This window comes from Lycorma delicatula, chromosome 1, assembly GCF_047948215.1.
Source record: "Lycorma delicatula isolate Av1 chromosome 1, ASM4794821v1, whole genome shotgun sequence".
In the NCBI taxonomy this organism is placed as follows: domain Eukaryota; kingdom Metazoa; phylum Arthropoda; class Insecta; order Hemiptera; family Fulgoridae; genus Lycorma; species Lycorma delicatula.
In genome coordinates, this window is record NC_134455.1 from 266,834,994 (window position 1) to 266,850,257 (window position 15,264).

The following is a 15,264-nucleotide window of genomic DNA, read 5'->3' on the forward strand; positions in this document are numbered from 1 at the left end:
TATTTAATTATTTACATTTATGTTTTACTTTTGACTAGAACCAGTACTAACTCCCCATAAAATGATCTAGAATACTCTATTACTCTTAATTACGACTATTTACTTTTTAAATATTCGTTCTGCCTCAATACTCATGCCAGAGTTTAGTTGACTTATTCTATTTAAGTAAGATAGAACAGCTAACTATTTTGTATTTTTTTATCTTCCATTTTTTTATTATTGCAATTGTTCATTTAGGGCATACGATTTTATTTTAATGTTTAACATATTCATTTACGAATTTATTCATAATTTTTATGACAATTGGTGCATTCATAATTTTATCATAATTTTTTTTTTGTATATAATTAGAGTAAGATAATACATTACCAGTTCTTACTTTGCATAAATCTATTTAGAGAATTGCACTATAATGATGAAAATTACAAATGTAGTGCTTACTACAAAAATTCAGCTTTTAATCATTTTATAGCCTTTTAACACTGTAAGTAAAAAAGTAAGCCCTTCCAGAATTTGAAACTGTAGGTTTTCTGGCTACTCTTAGTGACAGTGTACACCATTGCTTCCATAATTCCAAGGAGTGCAATTTAAGCTTTGATGCTACTTCCACACCACAAATTCCTGGAGCCTTTTGTGCGAGGTCACTCTTTTAAACCTTTTGAATTTTATTTATACAGGTTTTAGTGTTACCTAAATAATTCTAAAAATTAAGGAGGAAAAATGGAAGGCAAAAAAAACGAAAAATGGAAGGAAAAAAATTAAGGAGAAAGAAAAATGGATAAGATAAATCCGCAAAACTTAAAAATAATTATGTAGTTATAGTTCACAAACATTTATGGGGTTTTTACTGAAATAAAATGTAAAAATTATCAATCTGAGTTTTGTGGATTATGGAAATTCAATTCATTCAATTTTACAACATGACACTTATAGATGAAATATTTACACTTATAGATGAATTGGGAATGGAGCAAAATAGAGAGATATTATAAAATATTTGAATGATAAAGTTACATCCAACATCATGTCCAAAGGATTGTAAGTGATAAAATTAAAAGAAAGAGGATTAGCAATCCTGAGCTTCTCACAAAAATCTAAGAGTTTGGCAGTGTGAAACGACAGGAGGGAATGTAAATTGGTTTAGGCTAAATCTTAGTAGACAATAACTTATTAATAGTTTAGGCAGGCTAATATCAATTTGGCATAATAAAACAATTTTAAAAGTGATATACAAAAGAAAAAATAAGCCTAACTTATTTACTACTGTATTATTTCAATATGAAATACAGTAGTGAAATACAATCACCGACTAAAGAAATGGTGAAAAGATTGAGAAAATTAGAATAAAAATGAAAATAATGAGCTAATATTGAAAAATAGAAAAAGCTGACTGAAACAAAATAGGATGTCAACACTTTAAAATGAGTTAATATGGAACAAAACTGACAGATGAGAAGTGGACTAGGAAAATAGTTGATTGACATGTGTTTGAGAAAAAAGGAAAGCATCTTAGACCTAATAGAAACCTCAATGTTAAAATTGAATTTACTGGTTAAAAAGACTGAATTAGAACAGCCAAAACATGGGGGAAATTATGGAGTCTTAGATTATGAAAATGATTTATAATCCTAAAAAGATAAACAAAAAGGAAAAATAAAAACTGACTAACCGAGAACAGATTTGTAGACTTAATGGAAAGCAAACTTGCTGAAAAATTACTGAATTCATTATTCTGTACTGTTTTGAGCTGAGCTACATTATATTATTTTTATTTTTTATTTTAATTTGATTTTGCCACAATTCATTAACAAATATTCTTCAAATCAAAAATTATTTAAGTTTTTTTGTGTTTTATGATGATATACCTGTAACTGATATATGTTTACAAGAAGCCAAAATAGTAACATAATTATCTACAATTTTACATTTTTAAAAGTTTTGATAATTTTATAGTAATACTTCTAGATTTGATGCTGTAACTCATTCTTTGAATAGTAAAGTATTTAGAAATGAAGTTATTATTAATTATTATTATATTGCAAAGTAAACCTCTTTTGTAACACTGAATAGTTTCAGTAAAAAAAAAAAAGTCAGGTGTAATTATACAATAGTTTTTGCTGTAATTATTTTTGCACAGTTATAATGAACCAGTAGTGTTTTAGAAGTGCTATCAAATAGTATAGTTTTTAAAATGGTGCAATAGAATCTGTATGTCGACTATGCCTTATACACTAAAGATTATCTTTATGCAAAAAAAAGCCTTCCTATGGTAGTTTCCGGTTTAAATAAATTTATGCTTTTAGAAGCAAAAATGTTCTAAAAGTGGGTATATGAGTAAGTCATCACAAAATGACATGAATATGTCAATTACAAACTACGGCTGATCTGTAAGTTTCAACTAAAAAAATTGATTTATTTGGCATTGCTTTTATTTCAGAAAATGTACCCACAAACTTTATTTAATGAGCAGCATATTTTTCAAGTCTCATATTTTGTTTTTTATTAACAAAAAAATAAAGAGGAAGAAGAATGTCGGTAAAGAAAGACATAAATTCAAGGAACAATTTAACATCATGCAACTCAGTGTTTTGTCTTTTGAAATAATAGCTAAAACAGCAAGCAAAGCTTGCCTTTTGTTTTATGTGGTGGAGCAATTGTTTTCCCAGGAGTAATTTTTGTTTTATTATCAATTACTTCCTGAACCTGTGTTGGTAATTGTTTAGTTGGTGATTCTGGTTGTTCATCTTCTGGAGGTCGTGTTGTGTTATACATTGATCTGCTAAGGCGTGCTCTAACAGATTTCCCAAGAACACGAGTACGGCGTAGGCTGGTAAATCTTCCTATTCCACCTCCTCCTCCTCCATTAGCCTTTCGAAAATTGGGTGCAGAAGCTGATCCCTGAGTTGTATCTGCTAACTGAGTATTCTGAAACAAGTTTATTAAATTCTTTATTTTAATATTCTTATTAATTTTTACATGTTTATTAAGCACAACATACATAAATTGTTAAACTTCCACTATTTCACAAAATAGATAATAGACAGATAAATATTTGTAATTACATGAACCAGGGTTGGAAATTACTGATATTTCAAACTTAAAAATATAAAGTTATTTTGTATAGCACAGACATTATTATTAGATAATAATATGAACATTATAATCAAAGTTAGCTAGAACTGCATAGGATAGGGGTAGTGGACTAACAGAAGTAAAGTCAGCAGTATTATTACAACTGTACTCTTGTAAATTAATACAAAATTAAAAGTTTAATTTTAAGTTTAAAATTAAAAGTTTAATTACTCTTGTAAATTTCATACCAAAGATGGCAGAATAGTCAGTCAGTGCAGTACACAGTTAAAATACTTCCGTTTTTCACAAAAACTAAATGAGAAAAGAAGCTTATATATTGTAAGAGCTCCCACTGTTTTTCTTTCAGAATTTTTCCTGTTTGTTCACTACAGAAGAGTATGAGTGTTCCACCACAAAAGAACACTATTTCAAGATGTGATTTTAGAGATAAAATTCAAAAAATTGAATAAACGTAGATGTGGAAATGCTTTGTTTTCAAGTTAAGCAGCTGAAAGATTTTACCCCAATTTTTAATATCCAAAATTCTTTTGTAAAAAAAATAGTGTATTCTTACGTTATTTGATCTTAAAATTATTTTTTATATATTCATAAGTATTTTTTTTTGTTAAACTTTTGAGAAAGTAAAATAAAACTCAAAACTGAAATCTCAAAAATGATCTTTTAGGTTTTTCTTAAATTTTAAAATAATTAATAACACTTTGTAATAAATTTTCTACAGAATTTAGTTCTGAAAAAATTAAAATGATCAATAATAGACAAATACAAATATGAGCAATAAAGCAAAAAAAAGGTCAAATTAGTGTAGGAAATCAGAATTTTTTTAATGCAGCTATTATATTTCCAAATTAGTTATAAAATATTTTCATCTGAGTTGTATTACATTTACTACCTAGTTAGTTAGCATAGCATCATCATAATAAAATGAAAACAGTAACCAAGACAAAGTTACCTAGGACTATTAACAGAATTAATTATTTTATCTGGTGCAAAAATACCACTGTCTAAACTGATGGGCATCCATTTTTGCATGATGTAGCTTCTTCACATTCTACTTTGTCATCTACCAGAATTTTTAAATGAATGTTTTGCTGGAAAAGTAATTGCTCATGGAGTAACTGTTAATTGGCCACTAGAGTCTTTATATCTAATTTCATTAGATTATTACTTATGGGGTTGGACTCAAAGTTCATAAACAAAATGGATTGATCACTTAGTATATACAGATTCTATGTTGGTTATTGATATTTTTTTTACCACATTCATTTTTCACAATCTGGTATATTTTTCACAATCTGGTAGGAAAAAAAAACTTTTAAAAGTTTACTGCAGTTTAAATATTGTGAGAGTTAAAATTTAAATAAACTGTTCTGAACTGCTTAATTTGGTTTGTAAAATAAGTATGGAATAAGGATGGTTTTAATACTGGTGGTAAAATGAATAACATTTATTATCTAAATAAAAAGCTGATTATAACTTAATAGCATTAAGGCTATTATAAAAAAAAAATGTTTACTATTATAAACTTTAAAAAAATGTTTGTAACATTAAATACTGCTAGTCTATGAAAATCTGTAGCTTAACATTTAAAATCTGTTTTCTGCAATTGCTTATTAGTGCAGCTTTTTACTTTAATAAACAAGTTAGCACTTTGCAGCCATCTTACCTTGACTAACAGATTCTAAATAATCTTTAGAAGCCTTAGTAATATTAAGTCCTGTGGAAATCAAAAGCATTAAAGATAAACCCTGTTCATTTCACCAGTAATTCTAAATTATCAGAAATTAATTAATTTAATGTGTTTTGCTTTATGTTGATGGTTATGCTGAAAAGGAAATAAATTATTTATTTCTTACATTTTAAGTAGAGGATTTCACAGACACTGTCAAAAACTTCCGCTGTAGCATCATCATTTTTTTACTTTTCTGTCTAGCGCTATAACAGAGCTCTGTAGGGAAAGTATTGTAATCAGTTTAATTTGGACATAAGCGGTTTTCACCAGATCTTGATGTTTTGACAACTAAGGAACCCAAAAAAACCGGATGGAAATTTTTCAGATATTTGAATGTATGTGTGTGTTTGATGTCTGACACCTTATATCTTCAGAATTACTGGACTGATTTTGACCAAACTTGGTCAGATTATGTCTGTATATGGGGCACTGATGTCATTAAATTTTCAACTTAAAAGTTCACAAGGGGGTGAGATGGTACAGCAAGACCACCTTCAGTATCTTGAGATTTTGCCTAATTATAGTCTTATTTTTCGTAGGCACTTTTTAAATAATTAAAAAATTATATTTGCAAAAAAAAATTTTTCCAAATTGCTTTTCCACCCCAAAAAATGTTCTAAACCAGTGGCTAAGTGGATATACTAAGTCAATAGTACCTCGTCACCATAAGGAGTGCTAGTGTAGCACTGACATACAGCTGCATAAAAAATATTATATTTAAATAAAATTATAAATATTTTTAATTAAGTTGTTGTGTCACTTGCACAAGGGTTATGATGTAAAATATTTGTAGCATATGAAAAATAGCAAATTGATGATGGATTAAAATTTAGAACTTTCTGTATGAAAGACGAAGATACTATCATTACACCATGAAGTTTGATGGAGTAATTAGGTGTATAAATCCTGATGGAAATATTTTTGTGATTTTCTAGGTTTAGTTACTGCTAAATTATCAATAAAAAAAAAATTAATAATCACGATATCTGAAAACATTTGACTAAGTCAAAACTTTGAATATTTTAATATTGCCAGGGCAACTGAACAATCAACATTAAGTCAATAATCAGAAGGTAGTATAGCAAGTAATTTTATTGCTTTGCACATGTTTAATATAAGGTTACAATTAAGTTGAAACAGCATAATTATATAATTAACTAAACATTTTTTTCAGACAAACTCACACAGCAGTCAGTCATCAGGAAAATGTGTAAGAACTTTTCTATTTACTACAATGGACTTAATCTTTTTAACTGTTTATAATGAAAGGAATCTTTCAAACAAGTACCTACAGAAATGATACCTAATTCAATTTTTGACTTTAGACAAAGTAATCCTAACTTAATTAAGTTATTTAGAACTTGCACTTATAATTATTTTAAGAATAATTTGACTTGTTTCTTGAATTTCAAGTCATCCAATTTGGTTACACACGACAATTTGAATAAATGCCATGACATTCATTTTTGGATTTATTAATCAGAATTATATAAACATTCTAAGCAGTGTAAAAAATGAGGTTATATTCATATAAAAATTTTATGAAAACTAGATTTACAATTTTATAACTTTTGTTAAGAGTAAATGAATCTGCTTTATACTTATTCCAGTAGTCCATGGCCACCACTGTAGGGCAAAGACTGATTTATGCAAAGATACAATTTTAAACTTGATTTTAATGCAATGGTACTAGTTGTAATCACTTAACAGCTATTCTTAGAAATTGAAGGATAGCTTCTCACTGGGCTCATAGCCATTTGTGAGGTAGAATAACATCAATAAAAAATAAAAAAGTGTTTTTTGTGATATAAATTTTTTTCATTTTAACTTTTTGTACATACAGTAATTCAGCACTAGGGCTTATTTTTACGAATATAAAGATAGTTATATAATAAAATATTTGTAGCTCTCCTATTTTTTTCTTGTGTAAATTAAAAAATCTTTTACTTACAAAAATAGTCTGTAGATTTATATAACTAAAGTGCTGAACTGCATTTTCAAGCTTATGCTCCATGTCAGTTAGTCCTGAACTTACATATGACAGCGGAGTCAGACCAAAGAAGGCTTGTTATTCATTAATTTAATATGTTTACTAGGCAGCATCAATTGAATTTTTGTTAGTATTCTTTGTTTAATTATATTGTGCTTTATGTTTAGTTGATTATTTTTTAATATGACATATCCTTAATAGTTAGGATTTTTATTACTTAAATTTTATGTAACTTTACAACTGACAACAAAGTATGTGCATTTAACATAAAAAAATTATGAGAACTGCAGGCTATGTAAATAATAAAAGAATTTTTTAGTAATAAATTACTGCAGGAATTCTTGATTGATTTATAAGTTCTCCTACTTTTTTGTTAAACATGTATGATAAAGAATGTATTATTAGTCATAGATTTAATATTTGAGGAAGCTTTGTATGAGAATTGAATAAAAGTTAATTATTATTTAATTCAGAAGTAGATTAATTTTATCTATCAAAAATAATGTCATTGCTTTTATATAAATTTAATTTTACCTTTTTCTCTGCATAATGACCACAGTTCAGTGTTGTCACCGTGAATTCAATGTCTTTTGTGTCATCTCGCACTGTAATTAAAAAAAAAACTCAAAACTTCAAATCAATAAGTAATCTTTTACTTTTTCTATTATCAGGCTTGCACTCTGGAATTGTTACATCAAGGGAAAAGACTTCATCCTTTAATTTATTAACACTTTTCACTACGTGACTTGATGACTCAGAGTAATGTTATTCTCTGTTTTATTCTGTAGTACTTTTGTGAGTCATAGAATGTTTCCCTTTCTTAGTTATGAGCTATTTCTTGTAATTTTGCATTAAGTTTATCAGCAATTTTTAATAGTGAATGTGGCTTAATACAAAGTCTTTTCCCCCAGATGTGACTCCATATATGACTCTTCTCTTATTGAAAGGGAGTAAATTCATTATTGTTGCTTTTTTAAAATTATTTTTTATACTTTTTCTTAAAAATACAAACAAACTAGTAACTGCTAAACTAACTCACACACAAAAGCTTTATGTAAATACAATTTGTTATAAATTCAAGTAAATTCAATTTTGCTTGATGATATGGCAATATCATCAAAAAAAGGAAAAAATCTACAACCAAAATAATTATAACAAAAAATTTTCAATTTTATCTAATAAAATTTGAAGCAATAAAAAAAGAAAAGTGAATATTTATGACAGTAGTAACAAGAATTTTATTAGTCAGTATACTAATCAAGAATCAGATTGAGGAGCAATTACAATAATTGCTGATCAACTTTTATTCCTGCTATTCAAATTTAAGTCATGATCAAGGACTTAAGTTGTTTCAATTTAGTTTGAGCATTAGTATTTTGGAGGGATGGATACTAAAGTCATTGGGATTCAATTAAGGAACACAATTTCTGAATGGTGAGTGGTAAATTTATAAAAAAAGACCAATTATGACTGAGCTATAATTGCCTTATCTTATGAAACTGTAAATCTTCAAAATATTGTAAAAATCTGATAGTCAGTAATCCAGTAGTTTGGTGCACCGTCAGTCTATGTATTTACTATTATATCAAAATGAAGAGATCTTTTGTTTATTTGGGATAAATAAAAAAAAACTACATCAATCGCAACCAAATATTTACCCATGTTTACTGGCTTAACTGAGAAGGTTTTTAGATACATTTCATCTCGAAGAACCAACCGAATGACTGCTTTTATATATTCAGGGTACATTCATATAGAGAGTACCATGGAAAGTCCTATAGAAGATTGATTGCTTTCAAATTTTCAGGATACATTCATATTATACCATGGAAGGCCATACAGAGCAAGGCTCTAGCTCCCGTGAAAGCTAAAATATTAAAAAATATTCATTATTTCTTCATGCCCAAGGAGGGTGAAGTTGAAAATTAAAGGTATTCATCAAGGGAAAAAAAGATTAATCCTTTTACTTCATCATTATATTTCTGCCTCCATGGCAAAGAAATAAGTAATGAATTTTCCATTGTCAAAGGTTTATGTACTTTAGTTACTATAACTACTATTACTATATCTTTTGCAATTTAATTTCTTGTTCAGATTTCTATAAAGCCCAAATACTTTGATTGTTATTCATCAGTATTATTCTCACAATCATGAGGATAATGAACAGTGCAGAAGTCCAGGGGGCGGACCCCTTTGGGTAGACAGGAATGGTGACCGAAGTGAGCTCTTGCACTCTGGGTTAGGCCCCATGGCCCTGAGTTGGCTCTGGTGTTTGCCTGGGCCCTGAGAGTCCAATTTCTGGCTAGATGGGCGGCTAGTCAGTAAATAATCTGACATATGTAACTCTCATTATGTCCCCACTCTATGAGCTTCATTCATTGACATCCAGAAGTACTTTGCAGTTTTGCTGTGGAAATTTCTTGTATGAAAAAGAACAATCTTACAGTAAGCAAAGTAAAAACTTTGGTTGAATGTTGTAGAGGAAAAATACATAGAATAAGAAAAAAATATTAAATCATATGGTCCATCATTCAAAACATAAATACAATTCAACATGCTCCTTCAAACAATCTACCCATTATCACAGTCAAAAATTAAATTACTGACAAGAATGAAGTTAATAAAGATGAGCCTATTGTGAAAAAGAGCTAAATGGTTGAAGTTATCATTTAGAATACGTAAATGGACAAGCAAGAAAAGAAATGTGGAATGACTAGGAAGAAGGAGTAAAAATTATTTGTCTGAGGCTAATCTATTAAGTAAATTTGTAAGATTTGTTGATTACATTACAGAATTAATTAATCTTCATTTGTTTTGCAAACTGTTCATTTAAAAACAAGCTTACTTAAAACATTATTAAGTTATTTAAAAAGAGCTAAGATTCTATAAAGTATTTAAAACTCTTAGCAAGTGTTCAAATATTGACATTTGAATATTATATAAAAAGGATTTCAAGCAACATACCATCAATTTCATGCTGGATTGTCCTTGTCAACTGCTGATAATGATAAGAAAATAATTATTAATTCAAATAATTAGACTGATAGAAAAATTAGAATTTAAGTACTGTACATGATTTCTCTGGTTCATTTACTAGGATTTATAAATTATATTTATTTTTTAACGTATTTTTTGCTTTTCTGAATCAAGTTTTTAGTTTTTAAAATAGTATTTATTGATAAATTAAATGTATGATTAAAAGTGGCTGTTTTGAAAGCTGTTTTCCTTGTTGTAATAAGAAAGGTAAATAACCTTGATCACTTACATTTTGCTATGCCAAATAATTAACATGTATCTTAAAAATAAGTATAATTTTTATTAATTACAAAAGTGAATATGTTTGATAAAATACAGAATTCATGTGATATATTTTAATCTGCTTAAGAAAAGAACATTAGTTTGTAAATTGCCTCTAGCCAATCCTTTATTATGCATAATCATAATAATAATTATCATCTTGTAATAAAGGGCATATCATTTAATGTCAATGTTAGAGCAAACTTCAAAATTACCTGAGAATTCTTCCACAGGTTTTTCAATGACATCATGATCTATCCATGTTAACCCCATTTCAACTTTTTCAGCAAGATCTTGCCAATTTTTTCTGTTTTCAAGGCAGCCATCATACAGAGGTTTAATCCATGGAAATGTGTCTGAAAGAACCTGAAAACAATAAACTAATTCTATGACATTTCAATTTTTTAAACTGGAAATCATATCAATCTTGTACTGTCGCACTGATTCTAGTAAATCATTCAATAAGACATAGTTAACTGATGGATGATAGTTTTTCTTGGTGAAAATCCATAATTAAGAATTGGAAAATGAAAAGTACAGAATACAGCATAATATAACTACAAAAAAAAAAAAATTAAAAACACGTTTTTAATAAACATTCTTGTTTATTAAAAACACGTTTTTAATAAACATTCTTGTTTTCAACAAAGTAATATGAATAGTAGTCTACTTTTGCAAGACCACAAGGAAAAGCATGGAACACGACTTCAGTTCTATTTTGCACCTTCCTGTCATTTATTATTCTCCTTATTCTTTCCCTGTAATTGGTGTATTAATTCATTTTAGAATTACTTTAATTTAGAATTAAAGTAGCAGCACTTACTTTAATTTTCTAAATTTTGCCACTTCTACCTTTTTAAACTTATCTTCTTTATTGTATTTTTATTCTTTATTATCTTTGTTTACATCACTTTAAAGTAAAAGTTATTGAACCAGTTTATAAAATAACTAACTTTGAACCAAATGGTTCAGTTTTTGATTATCTACAAATAAATGCTAACAGAATCTAGTGAAACTGCGCAGTAATGGTTGGTGATCTACAGAAATGAGTGTTTTATACCAGCTTAAACTTGGCTTCACTCACTGGATTGATCTTAACTTCAGTCCCTTTAATTTCCTGGATGCAATGTCCTAAGATGTTCTAGGTGTTGTAGAACCATCAGGCTGTATGGAATCAGTAGGGGAAATATTTTGAATAATATTTTAATAATTATATGAAAATAAAATAATATTTCACCTTTAATATATATTTTTTTAAATCTATTTCAAATTCTCCTTAAAACTAAAGTTGAGATCTTTTACTGTCTCTTAAGCTTCACTTCCTCAGTCACACATAGTACTTCTCTTTCTGAAATTACTATTAACGTATTTTTCCAAGCTTTCTTCTTTTTTGAATTTGCCATAAAAATTCAAATCATAACAAGTAAATTTCAATTCCACATAATTAACTTTAGAAGGACCGTTTTGTTTTTGCTTAGTTTTGAACTACAATGGTACCTAAGTAGTATAAATAACATCTTTTTAAAAAAGAAATATACCTATCTGACAGAAATTTACAATAAAAAGTGAATTGTATAGTTTACCTTGTATAGAGGCAAGCATATCACATCAATAAACCCAACCTGCATCTGTGGAAGTTCATCTTTTCTTTCTCTATCCATCATTGCCTGTAATAATGAAAAAAAAAATATATATATTAATAATAAAACATATGAACATGTTTCTATATTAATGTAGTTAATTATTACTTGTAAATGATATTTCAAACTTGTGAATTCATTATAAAAACCTATTTAATGCTTTAATGTTTTTGTGTTTAATTTTATTTCATTCTTTTTTTTATAAATTTTGGTGGGATTGTTAGTATATTTTTTAATTTATAAGTTTATTGATAGAGATAAACTCATCTTTATTTACATAGATAAATATAGTAAAGTAAAAGTTTTTGAACTAGTTTATAAAATATCTAATTTTAAACCAAATGACTAGTCTGTGATTAGCCAAAAATAAATGCCAACAGAATCTAGTGAAACTGCACATTGTGTTGGTTAACCTTGGTGATCTACAGAAATGAGATTTTTTATACTGGCTTAAACCTGGCTTCAGCCACTCACTGTTTTACTGTTTAGCCTCTGTAACCACCATAAAGAGTATTACTTCAGAGGATGAGCCACTGAATTAATCTTAACTTCACTCCCTTTAATTTCTAAGATGCAATGTCCTTACATCTTCCAGGTGTTGTGGAATAATCAGGTCGTAAGGAATGCAGTTTAATATCTTACTCTGGGGACCTGTTAAGTAGCGGAAATATTTTCAAACTTAAAAAAAGAACATTTGTTTAATATGTCGTTTTAGATAATTTTTTATTTTACATATTATGAAGGAATATTCCACATTGGAATATTTTTTTTTTGGGGAGAATTATGTTTAACACTAAATTTTGCTTAAACATTTCTTGTCTTATACCCTTTGTGGCTTATTGATTGAAACAGACACCATCACACATATCATTTTTTAAATAAGTCACTATAGAAGTATATGTTCTTTAAAAATTGTATAAGTTTTTGCATTTATTAGAATAACAAATTTATAAATAGACAAAATTAAATTACATCTTATACTTCCTTTCCCTTATAATTATTTTAAAGTTATTTTTTTAAAGCGATAGCAAGAGCTCACATTGCAAATAAATGCTGTGTTTATAAAGAATGAAACTTTGTTGAGATAATATACGTTTATTTGATAGCTGTAAGTGGTGTCATAGATGTATGAGGACTCCAACATTCAAATAAAGTCAAATTAGTTCTCCTCCAGATTTAAGGTGATAGATTAAAATAACTTACATTTTCTCTACCTTCTCAGACAAAATATTTATGAGTAGAACAATATTGTATTACTTCAAGATTTATTAATTCTCTACTTTTAACCTAACAAATGATAAAAATATGTTTTATCTTAACTGTTAAAAATTCTTTTTAAATAACTTATTAATCTGTTGCCAATCTCCGTACTTCCTGTTGGCGAGTGTGATGTGAGCCATTACATGTTGGGGGAGCTTGCACTTAACCTACGTGCCTGCACACGCACTCCTCCTACCAAGCCAGCTGACTCTGCAACACTCCACCAAGAAGGTGGCTTTATTAGCAGCAGCACAGCAATTCGAGAGTATTCTACCAATTATATGTGCTGGCAGTTCTAATACATGCCTATTTTGATTGGGGGGGGGGGGGACGTTATTGGGCCCCACACTTCAGAAAAAGCTGGAAGTCTTCCAAAATGTTGTGTTGTGGATGATATTTGTAGTACTATGGTTGGTCAGAAATACCACATTACGCTACAATGCTGTTGGAAAGACTATATTGGTAGTGGGAGTAGCACAGGTGTGCAGACGTTTTTGGAAGGCTGCCGTGTCTGAGCGCCAGCATCCCAGAGACATCTGCCAAGAGGATTCTACTAGACAGTGAGTAAAGAAAAGGTCTCATGTTGTCCTTGACGAACTACCACGATTGGGAGGGCAATGAGAAATCAGAAAACCCTCATCAGGCTGGGACCTTCTATTGGATGTTCTTTTCCCCTTCTTTCCCCTGTTTTTTTTAGTTGATGCATTGATATAACACCAATCGAAATCACCAGAAGACTCCAAGTCAGATGATAAGTTTAAGATCAGAAGGTAAGATTCTAACCCTTTTAGCTTTAGATGGTGTATGGAAACACAACTGAATGAAAACACCAGATGACTCCTAGTTAGAAGGTGTGGTTAACCAAAAGCTAAGAGCTTAGGTTTGTAATCAGCCATCTCCCTCCAGCTTAGGGCTGTGAAATAGGGTACATGAAGGAAAAAAAGCAACACCCGAATAGGGCAACTCTTCTTCCTTTTCTTTTGTTTCAAATCTATCACAGGTACTACAGTGTAGCAACACATATTCAGAGACATCTTTGTCGGCCTCACAGTTCTTCCAAACCCTTCCTGGATGCATGTGTCTAGAAGAAAATGAATGTTAGTCATTGTTTGCATTTTGTCATATACAGCGCACACAAGGTGATTGCTACACCCTTGGGGTATATGAATGTTCGACTTATATAAATTACAAGTCACCCCATAATCCTTTATCTTATTTAGAAGTTGACAGGAGATAGCGACAACGATGGAAGAAGAAACCCAGCAGTTGTCTAACGGGAGAGCAAAGAGATCTACACTTTCCTCTGTGTTACCCTTTTCAAGGATTTCAGGTTTTTCTAAGGTTACAGTTGCATTTATTTACAACCTAAATACCGAAAGTAAGGCCAAAGAAGAAAGAAGCAGGATCTACATCCCATGACAATGAGCTCGGTTTGGCTGATGAAAAGGAAATGAAGATGATGAGAGTGAAGAAGAGTCTGCAGAACCTAAATTCACCACATACCCTTTCTTTCTTCAAGTTACAATTTTGGCTTGTCACTAGCACATGCGATTACCTCTCCGGGGGAAGTGCATTGCACCCTCAGAATAACTACGGTTTCATCAGGTGCATTCCTGCTAGACCAAAAGGCACTCACTTCAAAAGGCCTTCAATGGTGGGACTGAAGAGGAATTGGGCCAGGAGAGTGGTACAATTACCTTACTAGCCTCCCAAGGATAATCCAAGTAATGATATTCCAAACTGATTTGTAAGGATTGCAATGCAATCCACAATTACATCAACAAATAAAACCACCATTAATCAAACAAACACCCCCAGATATTAGCAAAGACCCAGCAGCAAAGGACTAATGTCCAAGCTTTGTGATGAGGGAATATGTATCTTGCGATATCCTTACATTCCATTCCATGTGAGAGCATTCACTCTAGGACCACCACCAGGAAGAACACCAAGAAGAAGGAGAAGGAAGAAGTCCCCTGGCTGGCCTACTGTGGGATTTTGCGATGGATGCCTATACACCCCACCAAAGCAGCAGACTGGCCGTCCTGGCACGAAGCCAACTATTGCCAGGAAGCATAGAGATGAAGATTGAGCTGGTTGATCACTGCTCAGGGAAAACCCTGTTTTGGGGATGATCACTAATTGGTGACTGATGCTGACCCAATTGCTGCTGAGGGGAGGCTTGGTCCAATTCCAATGGACTAGCCGCAACTCTTCAACTGCAACCTGTCGAGTCGCGCTTACATTGCTGGAGA

At 30.0% G+C, this 15,264-nt stretch overlaps 1 protein-coding gene across 1 annotated transcript in view; it reads right to left on the reverse strand.

Moving 5' to 3' along the window:
- Nucleotides 1-2,118: 2,118 nt before the first annotated feature.
- Nucleotides 2,119-15,264, reverse strand: part of Pde6 (phosphodiesterase 6) — a 215,056-nt gene continuing 201,910 nt past the window's right edge. Inside the window, exons 19-22 of the mRNA XM_075354878.1 lie at nucleotides 11,693-11,776; nucleotides 10,325-10,475; nucleotides 7,347-7,417; nucleotides 2,119-2,925 (exon numbers count right to left, since the gene is read on the reverse strand). Coding sequence (XP_075210993.1) covers nucleotides 2,608-2,925; nucleotides 7,347-7,417; nucleotides 10,325-10,475; nucleotides 11,693-11,776 — 624 coding nt within the window. The 3' untranslated portion in view covers nucleotides 2,119-2,607. The remainder of the gene's footprint in view (nucleotides 2,926-7,346; nucleotides 7,418-10,324; nucleotides 10,476-11,692; nucleotides 11,777-15,264) is intronic.